This window comes from Phyllobates terribilis, unplaced genomic scaffold (genome assembly GCF_046119375.1).
Source record: "Phyllobates terribilis strain yellow unplaced genomic scaffold, ASM4611937v1 Scaffold_473__1_contigs__length_1414477, whole genome shotgun sequence".
NCBI classification, from domain to species: domain Eukaryota; kingdom Metazoa; phylum Chordata; class Amphibia; order Anura; family Dendrobatidae; genus Phyllobates; species Phyllobates terribilis.
This window is the reverse complement of record NW_027363233.1, coordinates 697,273-712,995: the sequence shown is the minus strand read 5'-3', so window position 1 is coordinate 712,995 and position 15,723 is coordinate 697,273. Positions and strand designations below refer to the sequence as shown.

General features: G+C 45.5%; 1 protein-coding gene across 1 annotated transcript; it reads right to left on the bottom strand.

Annotated features, from left to right (window-relative positions):
• Positions 1 to 2,597: 2,597 nt before the first annotated feature.
• LOC141229487 (PIH1 domain-containing protein 1-like) lies at positions 2,598 to 14,853 on the bottom strand. Its single transcript, XM_073667477.1, has 10 exons — positions 14,645 to 14,853; positions 13,038 to 13,168; positions 12,761 to 12,827; positions 12,349 to 12,534; positions 11,944 to 12,005; positions 11,781 to 11,862; positions 5,226 to 5,325; positions 4,536 to 4,583; positions 4,043 to 4,133; positions 2,598 to 2,771 (listed from the first exon to the last, which is right to left on the bottom strand). The coding sequence occupies exons 2-10, from the start codon at positions 13,116 to 13,118 to the stop codon at positions 2,598 to 2,600; spliced, it is 891 nt and encodes a 296-aa protein (XP_073523578.1). The 5' UTR covers positions 13,119 to 13,168; positions 14,645 to 14,853.
• Between the last annotated feature and the right edge of the window lie 870 nt (positions 14,854 to 15,723).

Here is a 15,723-nt window from a genome sequence, read left to right as displayed (position 1 = left end):
CTTACAACTCCGGTCAGTCTGTCTATGGACCAGCTTGCCCGCTCACCTGGGAGCGCTTCTCCGCTACCTGCCTGCTTGCCTGCCCGGAGGCTCCGCTGTCACGTGCTGTGACCACCAGCTATTCCAGACTCTTGCCCGCTCACCTGGGAGCGCTTCTCCGCTACCTGCCTGCTTGCCAGCCCGGAGGCTCCGCTGTCACGTGCTGTGACCACCAGCTATTCCAGACTCTTGCCCGCTCACCTGGGAGCGCTTCTCCGCTACCTGCCTGCTTGCCTACCTGGAGGCTCCGCCGTCACGTGCTGTGACCACCTGCTATTCCAGAGACTCTCGCTTGCTCACCTGGGAGCACACATCCTCCATCTGCCTTGCTAGCCTACCTGGAGGTTCAGCCATCACAGGTCGTACCTACCCTTTACCTAGAGACTGCCCCGGTCACTTGCCGTGACCTCCAGCCCGTTCTTCCAGAGACTGCCCTGGTCACTTGCCGTGACCTCCAGCCCGTTCTTCCAGAGACTGCCCTGATCACTTGCCGTGACCTCCTGCCCGTACACCCAGAGACTGTCCCGGTCACCTGCTGTGACTGCCTGCCTGGTCGCCACCCGCTCCCTTACAAGGACCGCTCCCTTGTATAGTAGCCCAGAGGTTCCGCCTCCCAGACCCGTTACAACCATGTTTTCTGCCTTAATAACTTATGCTATCATTATCTGTTTCTCCAGATCCCATCCTAATATGGCATCCCTCCTCCTGATCCCCATCCTTCCTGGACTCCCATCCTGGCTTTCCCTTGTTCTACTATGCCGTCACAAGTATTACAGCGCTCCCACCGCTCTGTGGAACGCATGGTACCTGTGTGGAACGCAACCACATATCTATTAGTGGGTCTCCTCTGCTCTACAGCGCTGTTACAAGTATTACAGCGCTCCCCTCGCTCAGTGGAACGCATAGAACACTGTGTGGAACGCATACACACGTCACTTCCGGTCACGTGACCGTTTTTTCCCTTACAGGACCTGAATAGCGTCATTTGACGCTACTTCCGGTTTTCAGGTCCTATCCCAGAATCTAGTAAAGCGCGTTCCCACACCACTACCACCAATGATTGGCTCCTATTACAACCTTTCACCCCTCCTACCCCCTATTTAAAGACCCCTGGTGCCTTATCCTGCCACATGCTTCTGGACAAACGGTGGATACCGCGTCCTGCGTCCTTTACAATACAGGTACGCTTCCTACACTGGTCCCCTTATCCTTAATACTTATTGGGGCTTCATTTAATGTGCCATTTTTTCCCTTAGCATACAACTTCCTACCGGGCTACTGCCTCTGGTTATTCATTTTCTTCTACGGGTATGTTTTCCTTTTTTGGCTCCTACTATACTTAATGCCCCTATATCCCATAGATATTTTATTATTTACTCCATTTTCTATACAGCTTACGGCACCGACCAGGCCATTACCTTTAAGTACCTACCGCAAGCAACGGGTACGTTTTTTCATCCCCTGCCCTCACACATTATGTGCTCTTCATTGTTCCTCATCCCACAGCACCTATCGGGGTATTTCTAACCTCATAGCCACCGATTACACTAAGTGTCATCACACATCTTACATTGTTCTAGACCTCTTTATTTAAAAAAAAAAATTTTTATATGTGTTCCCTTAGTTTACAAATTTCTACAGACAGCGGCCCAAATGCATCTCGCCTTTAATAAAACCGGTATGTCACTTTTTATTTTTCCCTTTCCCTCCTAACCTAGTTCTCCTTCCCATCCCCTTTCCCCAGATCCTCTACTATATTATTATTTTTTCCCGATGTTGTATTTTCTGTATGTACATTATCCATGACCAATTGAATTTTGATCTCATTCTGTCAAACCTATGTTATATGAATTGCATATTTCTATGTGGTACTCACTATTATATTTTTTTGCTTTTGTAGTACACCGATGAAGGTCTATTGTGACCGAAACGTCTGTTTATTTGTTATTTACTACATTACTTTATTAAAAATCACTAAAAGAACCCATGAGTCTTCTGAGTGCCAGGTAGGTCAGAGATGTCCGTCTCAAACAGTTTACTTTCACCCATCTAGGATGGACGGCTGCTGACATTGTTGGCCATTATGTCCATATGCAATTATTATCCCCTAATTGTGATGTACAATACAAATTTATATTATGGTACCGTGTTAGCCAGAAAATTTGATGGAAATAATTTTATGCCCAAAAATGGCAAAAGTATTCTCGGAGTGATACCTTTATTGGCTAACCAGAAAAAAATATATATATATGCAAACTTACAGAGCACAGAGGCTCCTTCTTCAGGCAGGATTACAAATGTTAAGAATTCATGTGTAATATTGCCTGAAGAAGGAGCCTCTGTGCTCTGAAAGCTTGCATATATATTTTTTTTCTGGTTAGCCAATAAAGGTATCACTCCAAGAATACTTTTGCCATTTTTGGGCATAAAAGTATTCACATAGAATTATCCACTAATTAAAATAATTTATTTTTGCTAAATAAATGTATACATTTTTTAAAATTTTATTATATACATTTTCTCAGAGAACCTCTTTAAGAAGATGATTTCAGAATGGGCTAGAAGACATGTCCAGCTTTGCTTAATTGTCTCACCTTACTGTCCTTGTTGAACTGAGCTCCACTTTGTTCTTGGATGATATTGTAAGGAATGAAGACGTCTAGATGATACAAATCGGGACGTCTGACTATTCTGTCTTCACCCAAGTCCAACACAAGAGATCTAGCAGAAGACTGTAAAGAGAAGACCAGCGTGGTAACAACGCTTATGTCGCTGAATGCTTCTGTACGGGAAAGAAAGTTGTAACCAACAAGTGCACAAAAATCTAAACTTTTACCTTGATACGTGGCCAACTAGAAGTTACTGTGTAGCTCCACACGTCTCCTACATTAAATCTGACACGTGGAGGAACTGCTCACAGAAAATGCTGAAAAATATTTTTTAGGATTCACACTGCATTAAAAGGGGTTGTCCACCACTTTAATACTAATGGAATATCCTTAGGATAGGTCATCAATATTAAAGTGCCAGGCAACCCCTTTAAGTGAGGCATAATGAATGGTACCAGAATTTCAGATAATGTAGCCTTCATTAGGCAGAAGGCCCACTCGGTTATATGAAGAAATCTGGGGTCCCCAAAAGCAAACCCAGTAATCACCAGATTCCCGTGTGGTGACTACTTAATCTGCTTTTTGGGAAGACCAGAACTGACCCCTATATTTAACCAAGTGGGTCCCCTCAAGCTACATTATCCTGTCTGATGAAGGCTACATTAGCTGAAAAATTCTTAATCTTCATTATGCCTCATTTAACGCAATGTGAATCATGGACATGAGAAAAATCAAATTAAAAAATAAATACATTTAAAGCATTTTCTGTGCGATTCCTCCAAATGTCGCATTAATATAGAAAAAATAAAGAGCGGCGTGTTCTACACTATTGCAACAAGCCTCTTTCATCATTTATATCATCATTATAACATCATTTATATGCACCAGCACCATGGAATCAATGGCACTATATAATTAAATAATAATAATAATATATACATCTTCCCACCAGCTTGTTTTCCCTCTATCTCCTCTCTGGATCTATGAAGCCAGAACTGTCAAAGAAGAGGTGATGGTGGAGATGGAGGGGAAACAAGCAGGGGGGGAGGCTTATATAAATGACTGGTCCCGCCGTGAAGCATTGGGCGTCTGTGCTTGGTTTGAACAGTCGTTCTCTGCTGACAGAGTCGTTTACAGAGATCTTCTTTCCAATTCCAACAGCTTGCAAACAACCCACCATGGTATGAAAAAAAAATTATATCATCATCATCCAGCAAATGTGTCACAGCTGCCAGCAATTGGCTACTGTGGACACATCAAAGCTGTGATGATAAAAGTTGGCAGAGGAGGACCGGTAGCACGAGGTTGGCACAGACTTTTAATAAGGGAAGACTATTGGAAATCACATGAAATACAAAAAGGTCACAATCCTAAACCACATCTGAGGGTCTCACCACTTTAGGTAAAGAGATTTCAGCCACCAGAAAACTTGGGTGTCCTACAGGAGGTTCCGCCACAATCATGTAATCTGGTTTCACGGGTGAACTGATAAAAAAAAGGAAGGCAGCAGTATATTGCAAGGGTACACCATCAATTTATGATCTGTTGGGGTCGATCTCTAATATAATAAAGGGGCACTGATGCTGGTAATGAGGAACAGCCCCTTTCACAGTCATTCCCTGCACATTGGCATCATGGCCTCCACTGTGCAGCGGAACGACAGCATAGATCCAGCAAAGTGAATGGGCTTAGCTGCAGTTCTCCTGCACAGTGAAAATCCGGGTAGCTGCCCCACACCAGCATATTCTTTAAAAAGGGCAGCAGGGTTACTTCCAGGCTGCAGCCCCCTTATTCTTGGAGTCCAAGAAGTTGGATATCCTATATCTTTTGTAAGATGGGATTCTAAAAAAAGTAAATGCATGCATTAAACCTCAAAGTAACCCAAACCTTTCAACTTCTGAGATGAGGGACTTGCTTGGAGTTAGCTGGGAGGGTCTGTAGGAAAAAAATAAAGAACATAAAGGCATAATAGTTAAAACAAAAAAACAAAACAATGTCCACATTGTTCTTGCACCATAACAAGCCATTCTGCAACTTCCCCCATCTGTTGGGTATAACCCATCACCACGAGGAGTGGTGCTCCCCCATCTGTTGGGTATAACCCATCACCTCAAGGAGTGGCGCTCCCCCATATGTTGGGTATAACCCATCACCACGAGTAGTGGCACTCCCCCATCTGTTGGGTGTAACCCATCACCACGAGGAGTGGAGCTCCCCTATCTGTTGGGTGTAACCCATCACCACGAGGAGTGGCACTGCCCCATCTGTTGGGTATAACCTATCACCAGGAGGAGTGGCGCTCCCCCATCTGTTGGGTGTAACCCATCACCACGAGGAGTGGCGCTGCCCCATCTGTTGGGTATAACCTATCACCAGGAGGAGTGGCGCTCTTCATACTTTGTGTACCTAGAGGAAATGTGGTATTATAAGACATCCAATCAATTGAATGGCCGACCATGTACTGCATGGATGAGCGAGGAACATCAGAGAAGAAGCCGCCGATGCTCAACAGCAGCCTACTCTGTCGTCTTTTACAGACTGTATGCCATAGACTTGTACCTTAGAGTTGGGACTTACCCCATTATGTCCATTTCCTGAATCATCGGTTTTGATTTGGTTCTGATATTCTGTTCAAAAATGGATCCCAGGAACTTCCGATTTTTCAGCATTTTCCACTCTGAAGGGAAACCATAGATGATTAACAGGGTCGGACTGGAACTGAAACTCAGGCCTGGCATGTGAGAGCACGCAGCCCGCCCGACGCGCGTTGAATGTGAAATATTTTCGAGAATGATTTGGGTATATGTCACAATAAAAATTGCAGCAAACTGCACTTTATCATCGATAGACAAAAACTGACATAATGTAAAATATAAACTTCCCTCCAGGAAAATGTTAATTTCTTTCAACTGGAGGGACGGACATATTTGTAATATAGAGCTCCAAGTTCCCAAAAATGCTATGTTTGATAGTACCAGGAAAAGCAGGAAAAGTGAATCCTTGAAGATTTGAAGCAGTTTCATGTCTATTCTTTCAGTATTTTTGCAGCGTTTCTAAAGAACGGGAAAAAAAATCTCAAAAAACGCAATTTCAAGGGGATTTTCCTGCTGAGCGAAACACTTTTTGTGCAGAAATGTTCTTCCCTTTCTTTTTTGTTTATATTTTGTGTTATACACTAGTGGCCAAAATTGAGGCAACACCTTCAGTTTTTCACCATCACCAATATTTAATGGAAGTTTTCACTGACCTACTTACTTGTACACACGCCCTCTTCTGCGATATGTAGTCTATGTTGGTTTATAGTGACCTGGGTGTGATTTAAGACAGATATTGTGCGATTAAAATTCGGTTTTTATATTTTAATGCCAGTTTGTCATCAGAAGGTAAGCAATTACATGTTTTCGTTCTCAAAGTGTGTAAGCGGTTTCAAGAGACTGGTTCGATAAAGAATAAAGCAGGTAGAGAAAGGAAGAAGGCTACAAGTCCTCAGACTGATAGAAGAATTGTTAGAATCGCCCTAAATAACAGGAAATAAACTGCTGTTAACATCAACAAGGAGCTTGTCAACACCGGAGTGACAGTGTCTGATCGGACGGTCCGACGACGACTGGTAAACGCGGGGTTAAGAGCCAGAATACCAGGTAAAAAGCCATTTCTGAATGCCTCACAGCGTCAGAAACGTCTACAGGGGCCAAAGAACATTGTAAATGGACCATTGAACAATGGAGAAATGTTATATGGAGCGATGAGACACGCATATCCATCTTTGGCAGCGACGGTGTCCGCTACGTTCGACGACGACCTGGAGAGGACTGGTTGCCAGAGGGTACAGTACCCACCATGAAGCCTCCCCTGAGTGTTATGGTAGGGGGCTGCGTGTCCAGAGATGCAGGTGGTCGGCTGCAGGTAATTGAAGAAACAGTTAATGCTGAAAAGTACATCAAGGAAGTCCTTCAGCCTAAACTCATTCCTTCGGCACGTGATGTATTTGGTGAAGGGACACCGTTTATTTTAAGATGGAGCCCCATGCCATACAGCTAAAAAATGTCTCTCTTGGTTCAAGGACAAAAATGTCCAGCTATTGAATTGGCCAGGAAACAGCCCAGATCTCAATCCTATTGAGAATCTCTGGGCTCGGCTCAAAAGAGCGGTGTCAAAACAGCGGGCTTCACACAAGCAGGAACTCATTGCAGCCATCATCAAATCATGGCTTCATATCATCACACCATCTGATTTACACAAACTGGTAGATAGCATGCCAAGTAGATGCCAGGCAGTCATCAAGGCCGAGGGCTATCCAACTGAGTATTAACATTTAGTGTTAGATATGAAAATAGGACAAATCAATGGCTTTTCTCCCACAGTCATCTGAGTGACAATAGTCTCCAATTTGTTGACAAATGAACAAATTTCCTGCTAATATTGTGTTTCTATATGAGATTTTATTTCTACTTAAAAACTTTACTGTGAAATCAAAAACATTCATGAAATTTGTATTTGTATTGGCAAAATGCTAAAAATTCATAAATCTTGGGGGTGTTGCCTCAATTTTGGCCACTAGTGTATAGAGTTCCTCAGTATATTTATATGTTGTCCCCCATCACATTTTTCATCTCTCCTTACAAGTATGCCTTGTATCTTAGCTAAAACATGGTAGTAAGTAGCATATGAAACCCTTTTATAATGGGCAGTGTAGAATCGCTGCATATTTCAGGGATATGCGCTCCTGAGGACTCATTAGTGCTGCCCTCCTCAGGCGAAACCTGGTTGTGATATAATATGGGGCTAGCCGGTCTCACCTACCAGTTTGGGTCACAAACCCTTTTTCGTTTGCTTTGATGTTTTACTCATTGTTTATTACGTTTACACCCCAAATCTCTGCTAATCCTGGAGATCAAACCTATGAAAGCAATTTATGAATGATCGTAACACCTCTATGAAGGGTAATTATCATCTCCTTCATAAATATACATTTATATGTATAAATACATATGTGGTCAATGCATAGTACTGGCACATGACTTATCACTTTCCAGGACTATACAAAGCACCAGGAACATTCATAACAAGCGGAGGAGAAGCGATTCTGGCAACTTAATAGGAAAGGATTCTTTACAGTTAGAGCAGTCAGACTGTGGAATGCCAACCACAAGATATAGTAATGGCAGATAGTATAACAGCATTTATAGAAGGGCTGGATACTTTTTTAACAAAACATGACATTGTGGGTTATAAATAATCTAGTAAAAAGAAAATGGATAACTTTGGAGATAGACCAAGGACATTAAAGTTCAAACTTTTTCAACCTATGTAACTATGCAAGTATGCAGAATGCACATTAGGAAAATGCTTGAAATGCAATTCCCTATAATATTATTTTACAAGTCATTTCCTCTTAATTTTCTGCTTTGTAAAGTGCTAGTTATAAGCCCAATCTATGGATCTAAAAAGTGCAAAACACTCCTGAAACACTTGTACGTATGTTCTATAATCTATGTTTCTTATGGTGCCTAAGGGAAGCCGTAATTATAAGACTCCTGCTTGGTAACAAGTGCAGTTATTTGCCTCCATAATGAAAGTGAATTACTAATGATGAAAGGGTTAATACTTGGACCCTGCATCAATAATAGCCCTTGTAGTAATCATGACAACTATTGTGAGGGCATAAACAAGTGTCATAAAGAAGATTCCATAAAAGAATGCCGCGCTGCCACGATCAGCGCCATTACTGATGATGCGCCTGAGGACCTTGAGCTTGACCACCCCACGTAATGTGCCAACGTTGGTGTAATTTGGAGGTTCTAGCAGGGAAAGGGGTTGTCTTCTTAGACACCCCGGGGGGAAGGGAAGGTAACAGAATGGGGGGTCCCCAAAACAGGATCCCCTTCTGTTACTATGTACAAACAGCTGCTCTTCTTTGGGAGTTCATGGATGGATCCTTGACTTTAATGGGTGATAAATTGGGAGGGGGAGGGGATACTCATCCTATTAGGGGTTATCCATAATGAGCAACCCCTGTAACCAAGTACCCAACTTCTTGAGAGACGGAGCTGGATCTGTAAGGGAGAAGTGGTAGATCCATCTGGGAAATCAGATCAACTAAATTCGTTCCAGCAACAAATGTGGTGACAGATATCGCAGTCAGATCTCTCCCACATCCAGTTTATCACATTAATAGTCTATATTTGTTATGTCGTTCTCTGTAAATATGTAGAAATTCTAAAACTCCGTCATATATCGGCACTAACTCTCTAAGCCCAAGGGAAGGGCAGCCCTCCAGCCATGGTTCCCTAGAGGTTTCCTCCACAGGGGGTTTTCCTCTCCTGAGTGCTGGAGGGTGACTCTTCGTGAGTCGAGGGTTGTGCCATTTTCGGTGTCATGTAAATTTAAATAAAGTTGAGAACGTTTGACACCTAATTGCAATGCTTTGTGTATTTATTTTGTATGTGTCTGATTCATTTTGTTTGGGAGTCGGGGTCCATCACACTTCACTGAGTCATACGTCTGGACATCTGCTGCCAGCAGTTTTGCCCCAGGGGTTGCCCCTGCTCTGGGGAGTTTGATGGAGCAGAGAAGACAAGAATTATAATAGACTCAATTCTCATAGACATAATATAACCACAGGATTCATGAAACATGGGCTGTCCCGACATATGGTCCTGCAACACAAGCAGGATTACAGGGATCTTAAGATCTTACCTATTGAACATGTTTTGCCTGACACCCCTAATAGGGTGCAATGTCTGAATCGTAAAGAAATTTATTGGATGTATAAACTCAACACTTTGAAGCCACAAGGGCTAAATGAAATCACAGAGGTTTTTATATGAGTCTTGAGGTCAGTTATCACATATACCCATTATATACATTTCTAATTCAATTATATATCATATGTCCACCCCACCCCCCTTTTTTATTCCCAATGTATTCTGACACATGGCTCAAACCCCACAATTCCTACAACACAAAATTCGTTATCGTCCTTATTCCTGCCATACATATTATATATATTGATGATAACAGAACAGCAAGATTTCTAGCCTTGCAATTCGCATACCAATTCCTTCCATGCATTTCCCGAGGTCTTCTACACTAACATCTATATACATATGCCACAGCACATAATAAGAATTAAGTATCTCAGCATTCTACAGTCACACAGCCATCTCCTCATTCCCCCACTCTTTCCTACAACCTGCCCCCTTCTATTTACACTGCTACTGATAACACACATAATATACCTTTAGCAGACTAGTACGTCCCACGGAGACTAGTTTGCATTTTCTTCTCTTCCTTTAGTTCCCTGTCCTCTGTCAGTCAGCCGACGAGGTGTGAGATCCAGCACAGTGATCTGGAAGATCTTATCTTCAATACATTGTAATATACCAATCGTTCAGGAGTTTACACACTTGCGGTCCTCAGTCATCTCTACATGCCCGTCCTCCCTCCTTCCCCCCCTTTCCTCACTGACAAACACCTCATACCTAATACACCAGTAGCAGGCTTGCACCTTCTGCCATTCCTTCAGCTCTTGGTTTTCTGCCTGTCAGCCGACGAGGTGTGAGGTCTGGCAGAGCGGTCTGGACTCTCTGATCTTTCACACATGATACAATATAGCTAGGACTTTGGGATGCATACACTGCGGTCCTCGATCAACTACAAATGTTTTATCCCATGTGCTTTAATATAAATGTTTTAAAACATTTGGATCATTACATTTCAGAGGTCATTTTAATTATTTGTTCTATGGTTTTCATTTTATCTGCATAAGAGTGTAATTAGTCGACCAATAATTTTATTTAATCTATTTATAAATAATTTCACTGTCTCTCTGTAAACCGTTGGTTGGTCTTGGCGCCAAAAATAACAGCGGGCTTTTCTCCTTTTTTTTTTCACCACGTGTAGTTTTATGTATATAAGACCGTTTGATAAATCGGTCTACATCAGCTATGTACCTGAGGAAGTGGACGGGACGTCCACGAAACGCGTAGTAATCGTAGCTTTTAACAATAAACCACAAGATTGTTTAATTATACAATCTCTCGTCATAATTCTTCACTACGGAGGAGCGCGGATTTTTTACCAGCACCTACTTCATCCTACTACAGACTAAAGACAAGAATTATAGCACTCATCCTCAGAATAAGGACTTCTATTACAGTACTACAAGCAGCTTCCTCGCCTCATTCACACAGTGAGTATTTTGGGCACTAATTTACATCAGTATTTGTAAGCTGAAAACCAGAGGGGAACAAACACAGTGAAAAATAGTAACTGAAACACTTTCACCTCTTCTGTTTTGGATCCACTCCTGGCATCTGCTAACAAATACTGATGCAAAATATCGCCATGGAAGTGCCCTAAATTCTTACTGACTGATTTGACTGTTTGAGTTGCAGTCAAGCAACAGAGGTTGCAAGCGTTAAAGGAGTTTTCTGGTATCAAAAACCCCTGTCCCCCTTGCCATTTTTCTCTATCCTGAACCTGTGCTGCCTGCCCCGATCTCAGACTGTCTGACCTAGTCCTTGTCTTCGCTCTCCTGTGTCTGGTACCCTGGTACCTCCGGAATGCTGCTACAGTCCCGGGGACTGCCCTGAAGTGGTACCTGGTGTCTATCGGCGGCCCAGTCTATCCTCACCATCAGAGGTTCTAGTGGAGACCCAGTAGACACCTAGTCACAACCCTCCCGTGGGGCAGTGGGTCCATATCCACCAGTGTTACACCCACATAGCAAATGTGGTACCAATATTCAAGAAGGGGATAACATCTGAGCCTGGAATTTATAGACCGGTAAGTTTAACTTGTACTGTGGGCAACATCTTTGAGGGTTTGCTAAGAGATACTAACCTGGAGCACCTCAATAAGAATAACCTAAACATATGATTATGAGGGATCTGTCCTGCAAACTAATCTGAAAAGATTCTATGGGGAGGTAAGTTCTAGGTTGGACCAGGGAAACTTAGTGGATGTTGTCTATCTGGACTTTTCAAAGGCATTTGATACGGTGCCATACAACAGGTTGGTACATAAAAATTTTCAATATATTATATGGTAAACTTGCTCCACGAAAGAACAAGTCCTTGTGTGGTCGATGGAAAAAATCAAGGAAAATATCAGTGATGCGGTCGTTACCTCTTGACAGCTCCATTTGGTACTTGTTCTCTAGTCCCTCCATGGCCACAGTGATAAAAAATTCCCTGAAAAGCTCATTATTCTAATAAAAAAAATACAAAGTAAGGAGCTGACACAAAGGAGAGCAGACAGCTCGTATGTCGAAATAAGCAATTGCAGTTACCTTAATTTTCTCAAAGAAGGTGCCATTAATAACTATGTCGTATGCAGTGCAGCCGCATCCACCTGTAGGACAAAGTGCACCAGGACTTAGATACTTTGCGGTGCCGACTCAATCCATTGACCTTAGTAGGGCTGCTATGAATAAGTGGTATAAGTTCTTAAAGGGGAATCCAAGTAGTGGACAATCCCTTTAAGTCCCAAATCTAAACCAAAAAAGTTCAAAAGTCAACAACAAGATGTCAAACTTTATTCCGCAGACTGGAAGTGGACCTACCAGAACCTGTGGAGATGGCACCTTTGACCATTGAGGATTAGTAAGTTGTAATACTTGCTATTTTAACCCCTTTAAGGATATCTCTGGACTACCCCTTTAAAAAGAGACGCGCTGTATTAAAAAAAACCGTACTATTATCAACTTCAACATGGGGCTCTCCAAGGCTCATGGGGACTCGATAGCCAGAGGGATCATCAGATTCCAGGATGCTGACTAACTCCTGCTCCGTCAGGTCCGGGGGCGCTGGGATCTGGTTCGACTTGCAGATGTTAATAAAGATTTTGGTATTTTTGGATGTGCGAGTTTTAATGCAGAAACCTAACACAGAAATAAAAACAAAAAGTGAACAAAAATACAATAAAATTGGCAAAAGCCAAGCAGCATTTACATGTAACCAACTGTATAAGAAAAAACGATGTGACCCCCCACGTTGGTTGCATCATGTGACCGCTGCAGTCAATAAGACCCCACTGCCCCACTGTGGTATCTGTCACATAATATGCACAAAGTAATCTGGATAATAATCAGAGGACGCTCATCTCACCCGATTGGGGTCTGATCTGTCTGCTTTCTGGTAAGTTCGGTATTCTGCTCTGTATCTCCTGTTTGGCCTGAAATGAGGCAACAAGTGAGAATCAGTGAGTAACATGAACAGGATGGTTCTGCAAACTGATTTTTCCTGCACCAAAATAGTACAACTGTGAGGGGTCTAAAGCCAACAATACACATTAGGTAAATGTTGGAGACTGCAGCGCCCCCGGCGGCTGACGGAGGAGACATTCACCCTGTGATTGCTGGCCTCTCCAATTCATCTTTCGTACCTTCATCAGCATCTGTTCATACAGCGCTTCCTCCATGTTTGTGTTCATTTCTACAGACAGCAGCGACTTGTCAGACGCCATTTTTTCGGTCAAAGACAGAAGCTCAGGGATCTTGTTTTATAAGAGAAAACCTGAAAAATGAAAATATGTATTAATCTTCTCCACAGACAACGACAAGGGGAGAGTGCGGAAGCCTGACAGCCCACGGCACGACGGGGTGCGGGAGACTGACAGCCCAGGGCACGAGGGGGTGCGGGAGCCTGACAGCCCACGACACGAGGGGGTGCGGGAGCCTGACAGCCCACGACACGAGGGGGTGCGGGAGCCTGACAGCCCACGGCACGACGGGGTGCGGGAGACTGACAGCCCAGGGCACGAGGGGGTGCGGGAGCCTGACAGCCCACGGCACGAGGGGGTGCGGGAGCCTGACAGCCCACGACACGAGGGGGTGAGGGAGCCTGACAGCCCACAGCACGAGGGGGTGCGGGAGCCTGACGGCCTACGGCACGAGGGGGTGCGGAAGCCTGACAGCCCACGACACCAGGGGGTGCAGGAGCCTGACAGACCACGACACCAGGGGGTGCGGGAGCCTGACAGCCCATGGCACGAGGGGGCGCGGGAGCCCCACTGCCCACGACACCAGGGGGTGCGGGAGCCTGACAGCCCACGACACCAGGGGGTGCGGGAGCCTGACAGCCCACGGCACGATGGGGCGCAGTAGCCTGACAGCCCACGACACGAGGGGGTGCGGGAGCCTGACAGCTCACGACATGAGGGGGTGTGGGAGCCTGACAGCCCACGACACCAGGGGGTGTGGGAGCCTGACAGCCCACGACAAGAGGGGGTGCGGGAGCCTGACAGCCCACGACACGAGGGGGTGCGGGAGCCTGACAGCCCATGACACGAGGGGGTGCGGGAGCCCGGCAGCCCACGACATGAAGGGTGCGGGAGCCCGACAGCCCACGACACGAGGGGGTGCGGGAGCCCGACAGCCCACGACACGAGGGGGTGCGGGAGCCCGACAGCCCATGACACGAGGGGGTGCGTGAGCCCGACAGCCCACGACACGAGGGGGTGCGGGAGACCGACAGCCCACGACACGAGGGGGTGCGGAAGCCCGACAGCCCACGACACCAGAGGGTGCGGGAGCCCGACAGCCCACGACACGAGGGGGTGCGGGAGCCCGACAGCCCACGACACGAGGGGGTGCGGGAGCCCGACAGCCCACGACACGAGGGGGTGCGGGAGCCTGACAGCCCACAACACGAGGGGGTGCGGGAGCCCGACAGCCCACGACACGAGGGGGTGCGGAAGCCTGACAGCCCATGACACGAGGGGGTGCGGGAGCCCGACAGCCCACGACACGAGGGGGTGCGGGAGCCCGACAGCCCATGACATGAGGGGGTGCGGGAGCCCGACAGCCCACGACACCAGGGGGTGCGGGAGCCTGACAGCCCACGACACGAAGGGGTGCGGGAGCCCGACAGCCCACGACACCAGGGGGTGCGGGAGCCTGACAATATTGGGAGTGGGATTCTGCACACCTACAGCTAGCTACTTATTGTCCTGAATGTAGTAATCACCTTGGCACATTCCCATCTTCTTACCTGTAGTACAGACGCCAAACACCACTACTCTGACTGCAATCACCCAGCTACAGCGTCACCACGCCTCAGCAACAGGGGAGCGTCTAGATTGGAGTTGATGTCTTGAGGGGGAGGAGTGATTTCATGGAATCATGATGTCACCGGAAGGGGCGGGGCCTTCTCAGTCCAGTGGACACTATTCCACCTTCAGCTGCAGCAGTGCGCACATTGTGCCGGGACAGGAGGACTGGTGATGAGGAGCTCGTGTTCAGCGTTGTGCTGTGAGGACTGAGGCGGGGAGAACTGACCATGTGAATAAATGCTGTGCTGGCATAAAGGGGGGGTGGTGTGAGGGGCATCCAGGGGGCTGTGTGGGTGGTGTGAGGGGGCCAGGAGTGGATTAAGAGTGGCAAGGGCCCAGGACACACACACACCTGATGTATCATGTGACATGTCACATGATCCCCTGTGATAGATCATGTGATAGTTCACGTGAAATTAATTTGGCACAATATTAATTATAATCATTTTTTTTAGGCTGTGTGCCCACTATTCGTTTTTTAAGCGTTTCCGCAGCGGCAATTCCGCTGCAGAAACGCTTAAAAAACGCTTGGTAGAAGGTTTGCCATGTTCCCCAATGATAATCCGCATGTGCACAGCACATGCGGAAATTTCCGCTGCGGATTATCATTGCGGAAAAATCCACAGCATTACCAATTATTCTGCGGAAGTGCGGCGAAAAGAGGGATTGGAAAAGCGGATGCCTGGTGTGTTTGGAACCATACTTTGAAACATTGTGGAACCTCTGTGATTTGTCCTGGACAGTTACCTATTGAGGGATTTAAAGGAAACATCGCCCAAGGCATCTACCGTGACCTCAGATGGACTAGAGATCAGATAAGTCCATTTCTCTTTTTTGGTGTTTTGAACAGTATTTCTGTCATGTAATGGTACTCATTTGTATAAGTGGGTGATTGCTGCTCTTATCTATCTACCTACAGTACAGACCAATTTTTTTGACACACCTTCTCATTTAAAGATTTTTCTGTATTTTCATGACTATGAAAATTGTACATTCACACTGAAGGCATCAAAACTAT

Coding starts and splice junctions, on each gene's coding strand:
- LOC141229487 (XM_073667477.1), bottom strand. CDS start 13,118: ATGGCGTCTGACAAGTCGCTGCTGTCTGTAGAAATGAACACAAACATG. Junction 4,584..5,225: donor CAGGAAATGGACATAATGGG/GTAAGTCCCAAC, acceptor TTTTTCCTACAG/ACCCTCCCAGCTAACTCCAA. Junction 2,772..4,042: donor AAATCTCTTTACCTAAAGTG/GTGAGACCCTCA, acceptor TTCTCTTTACAG/TCTTCTGCTAGATCTCTTGT.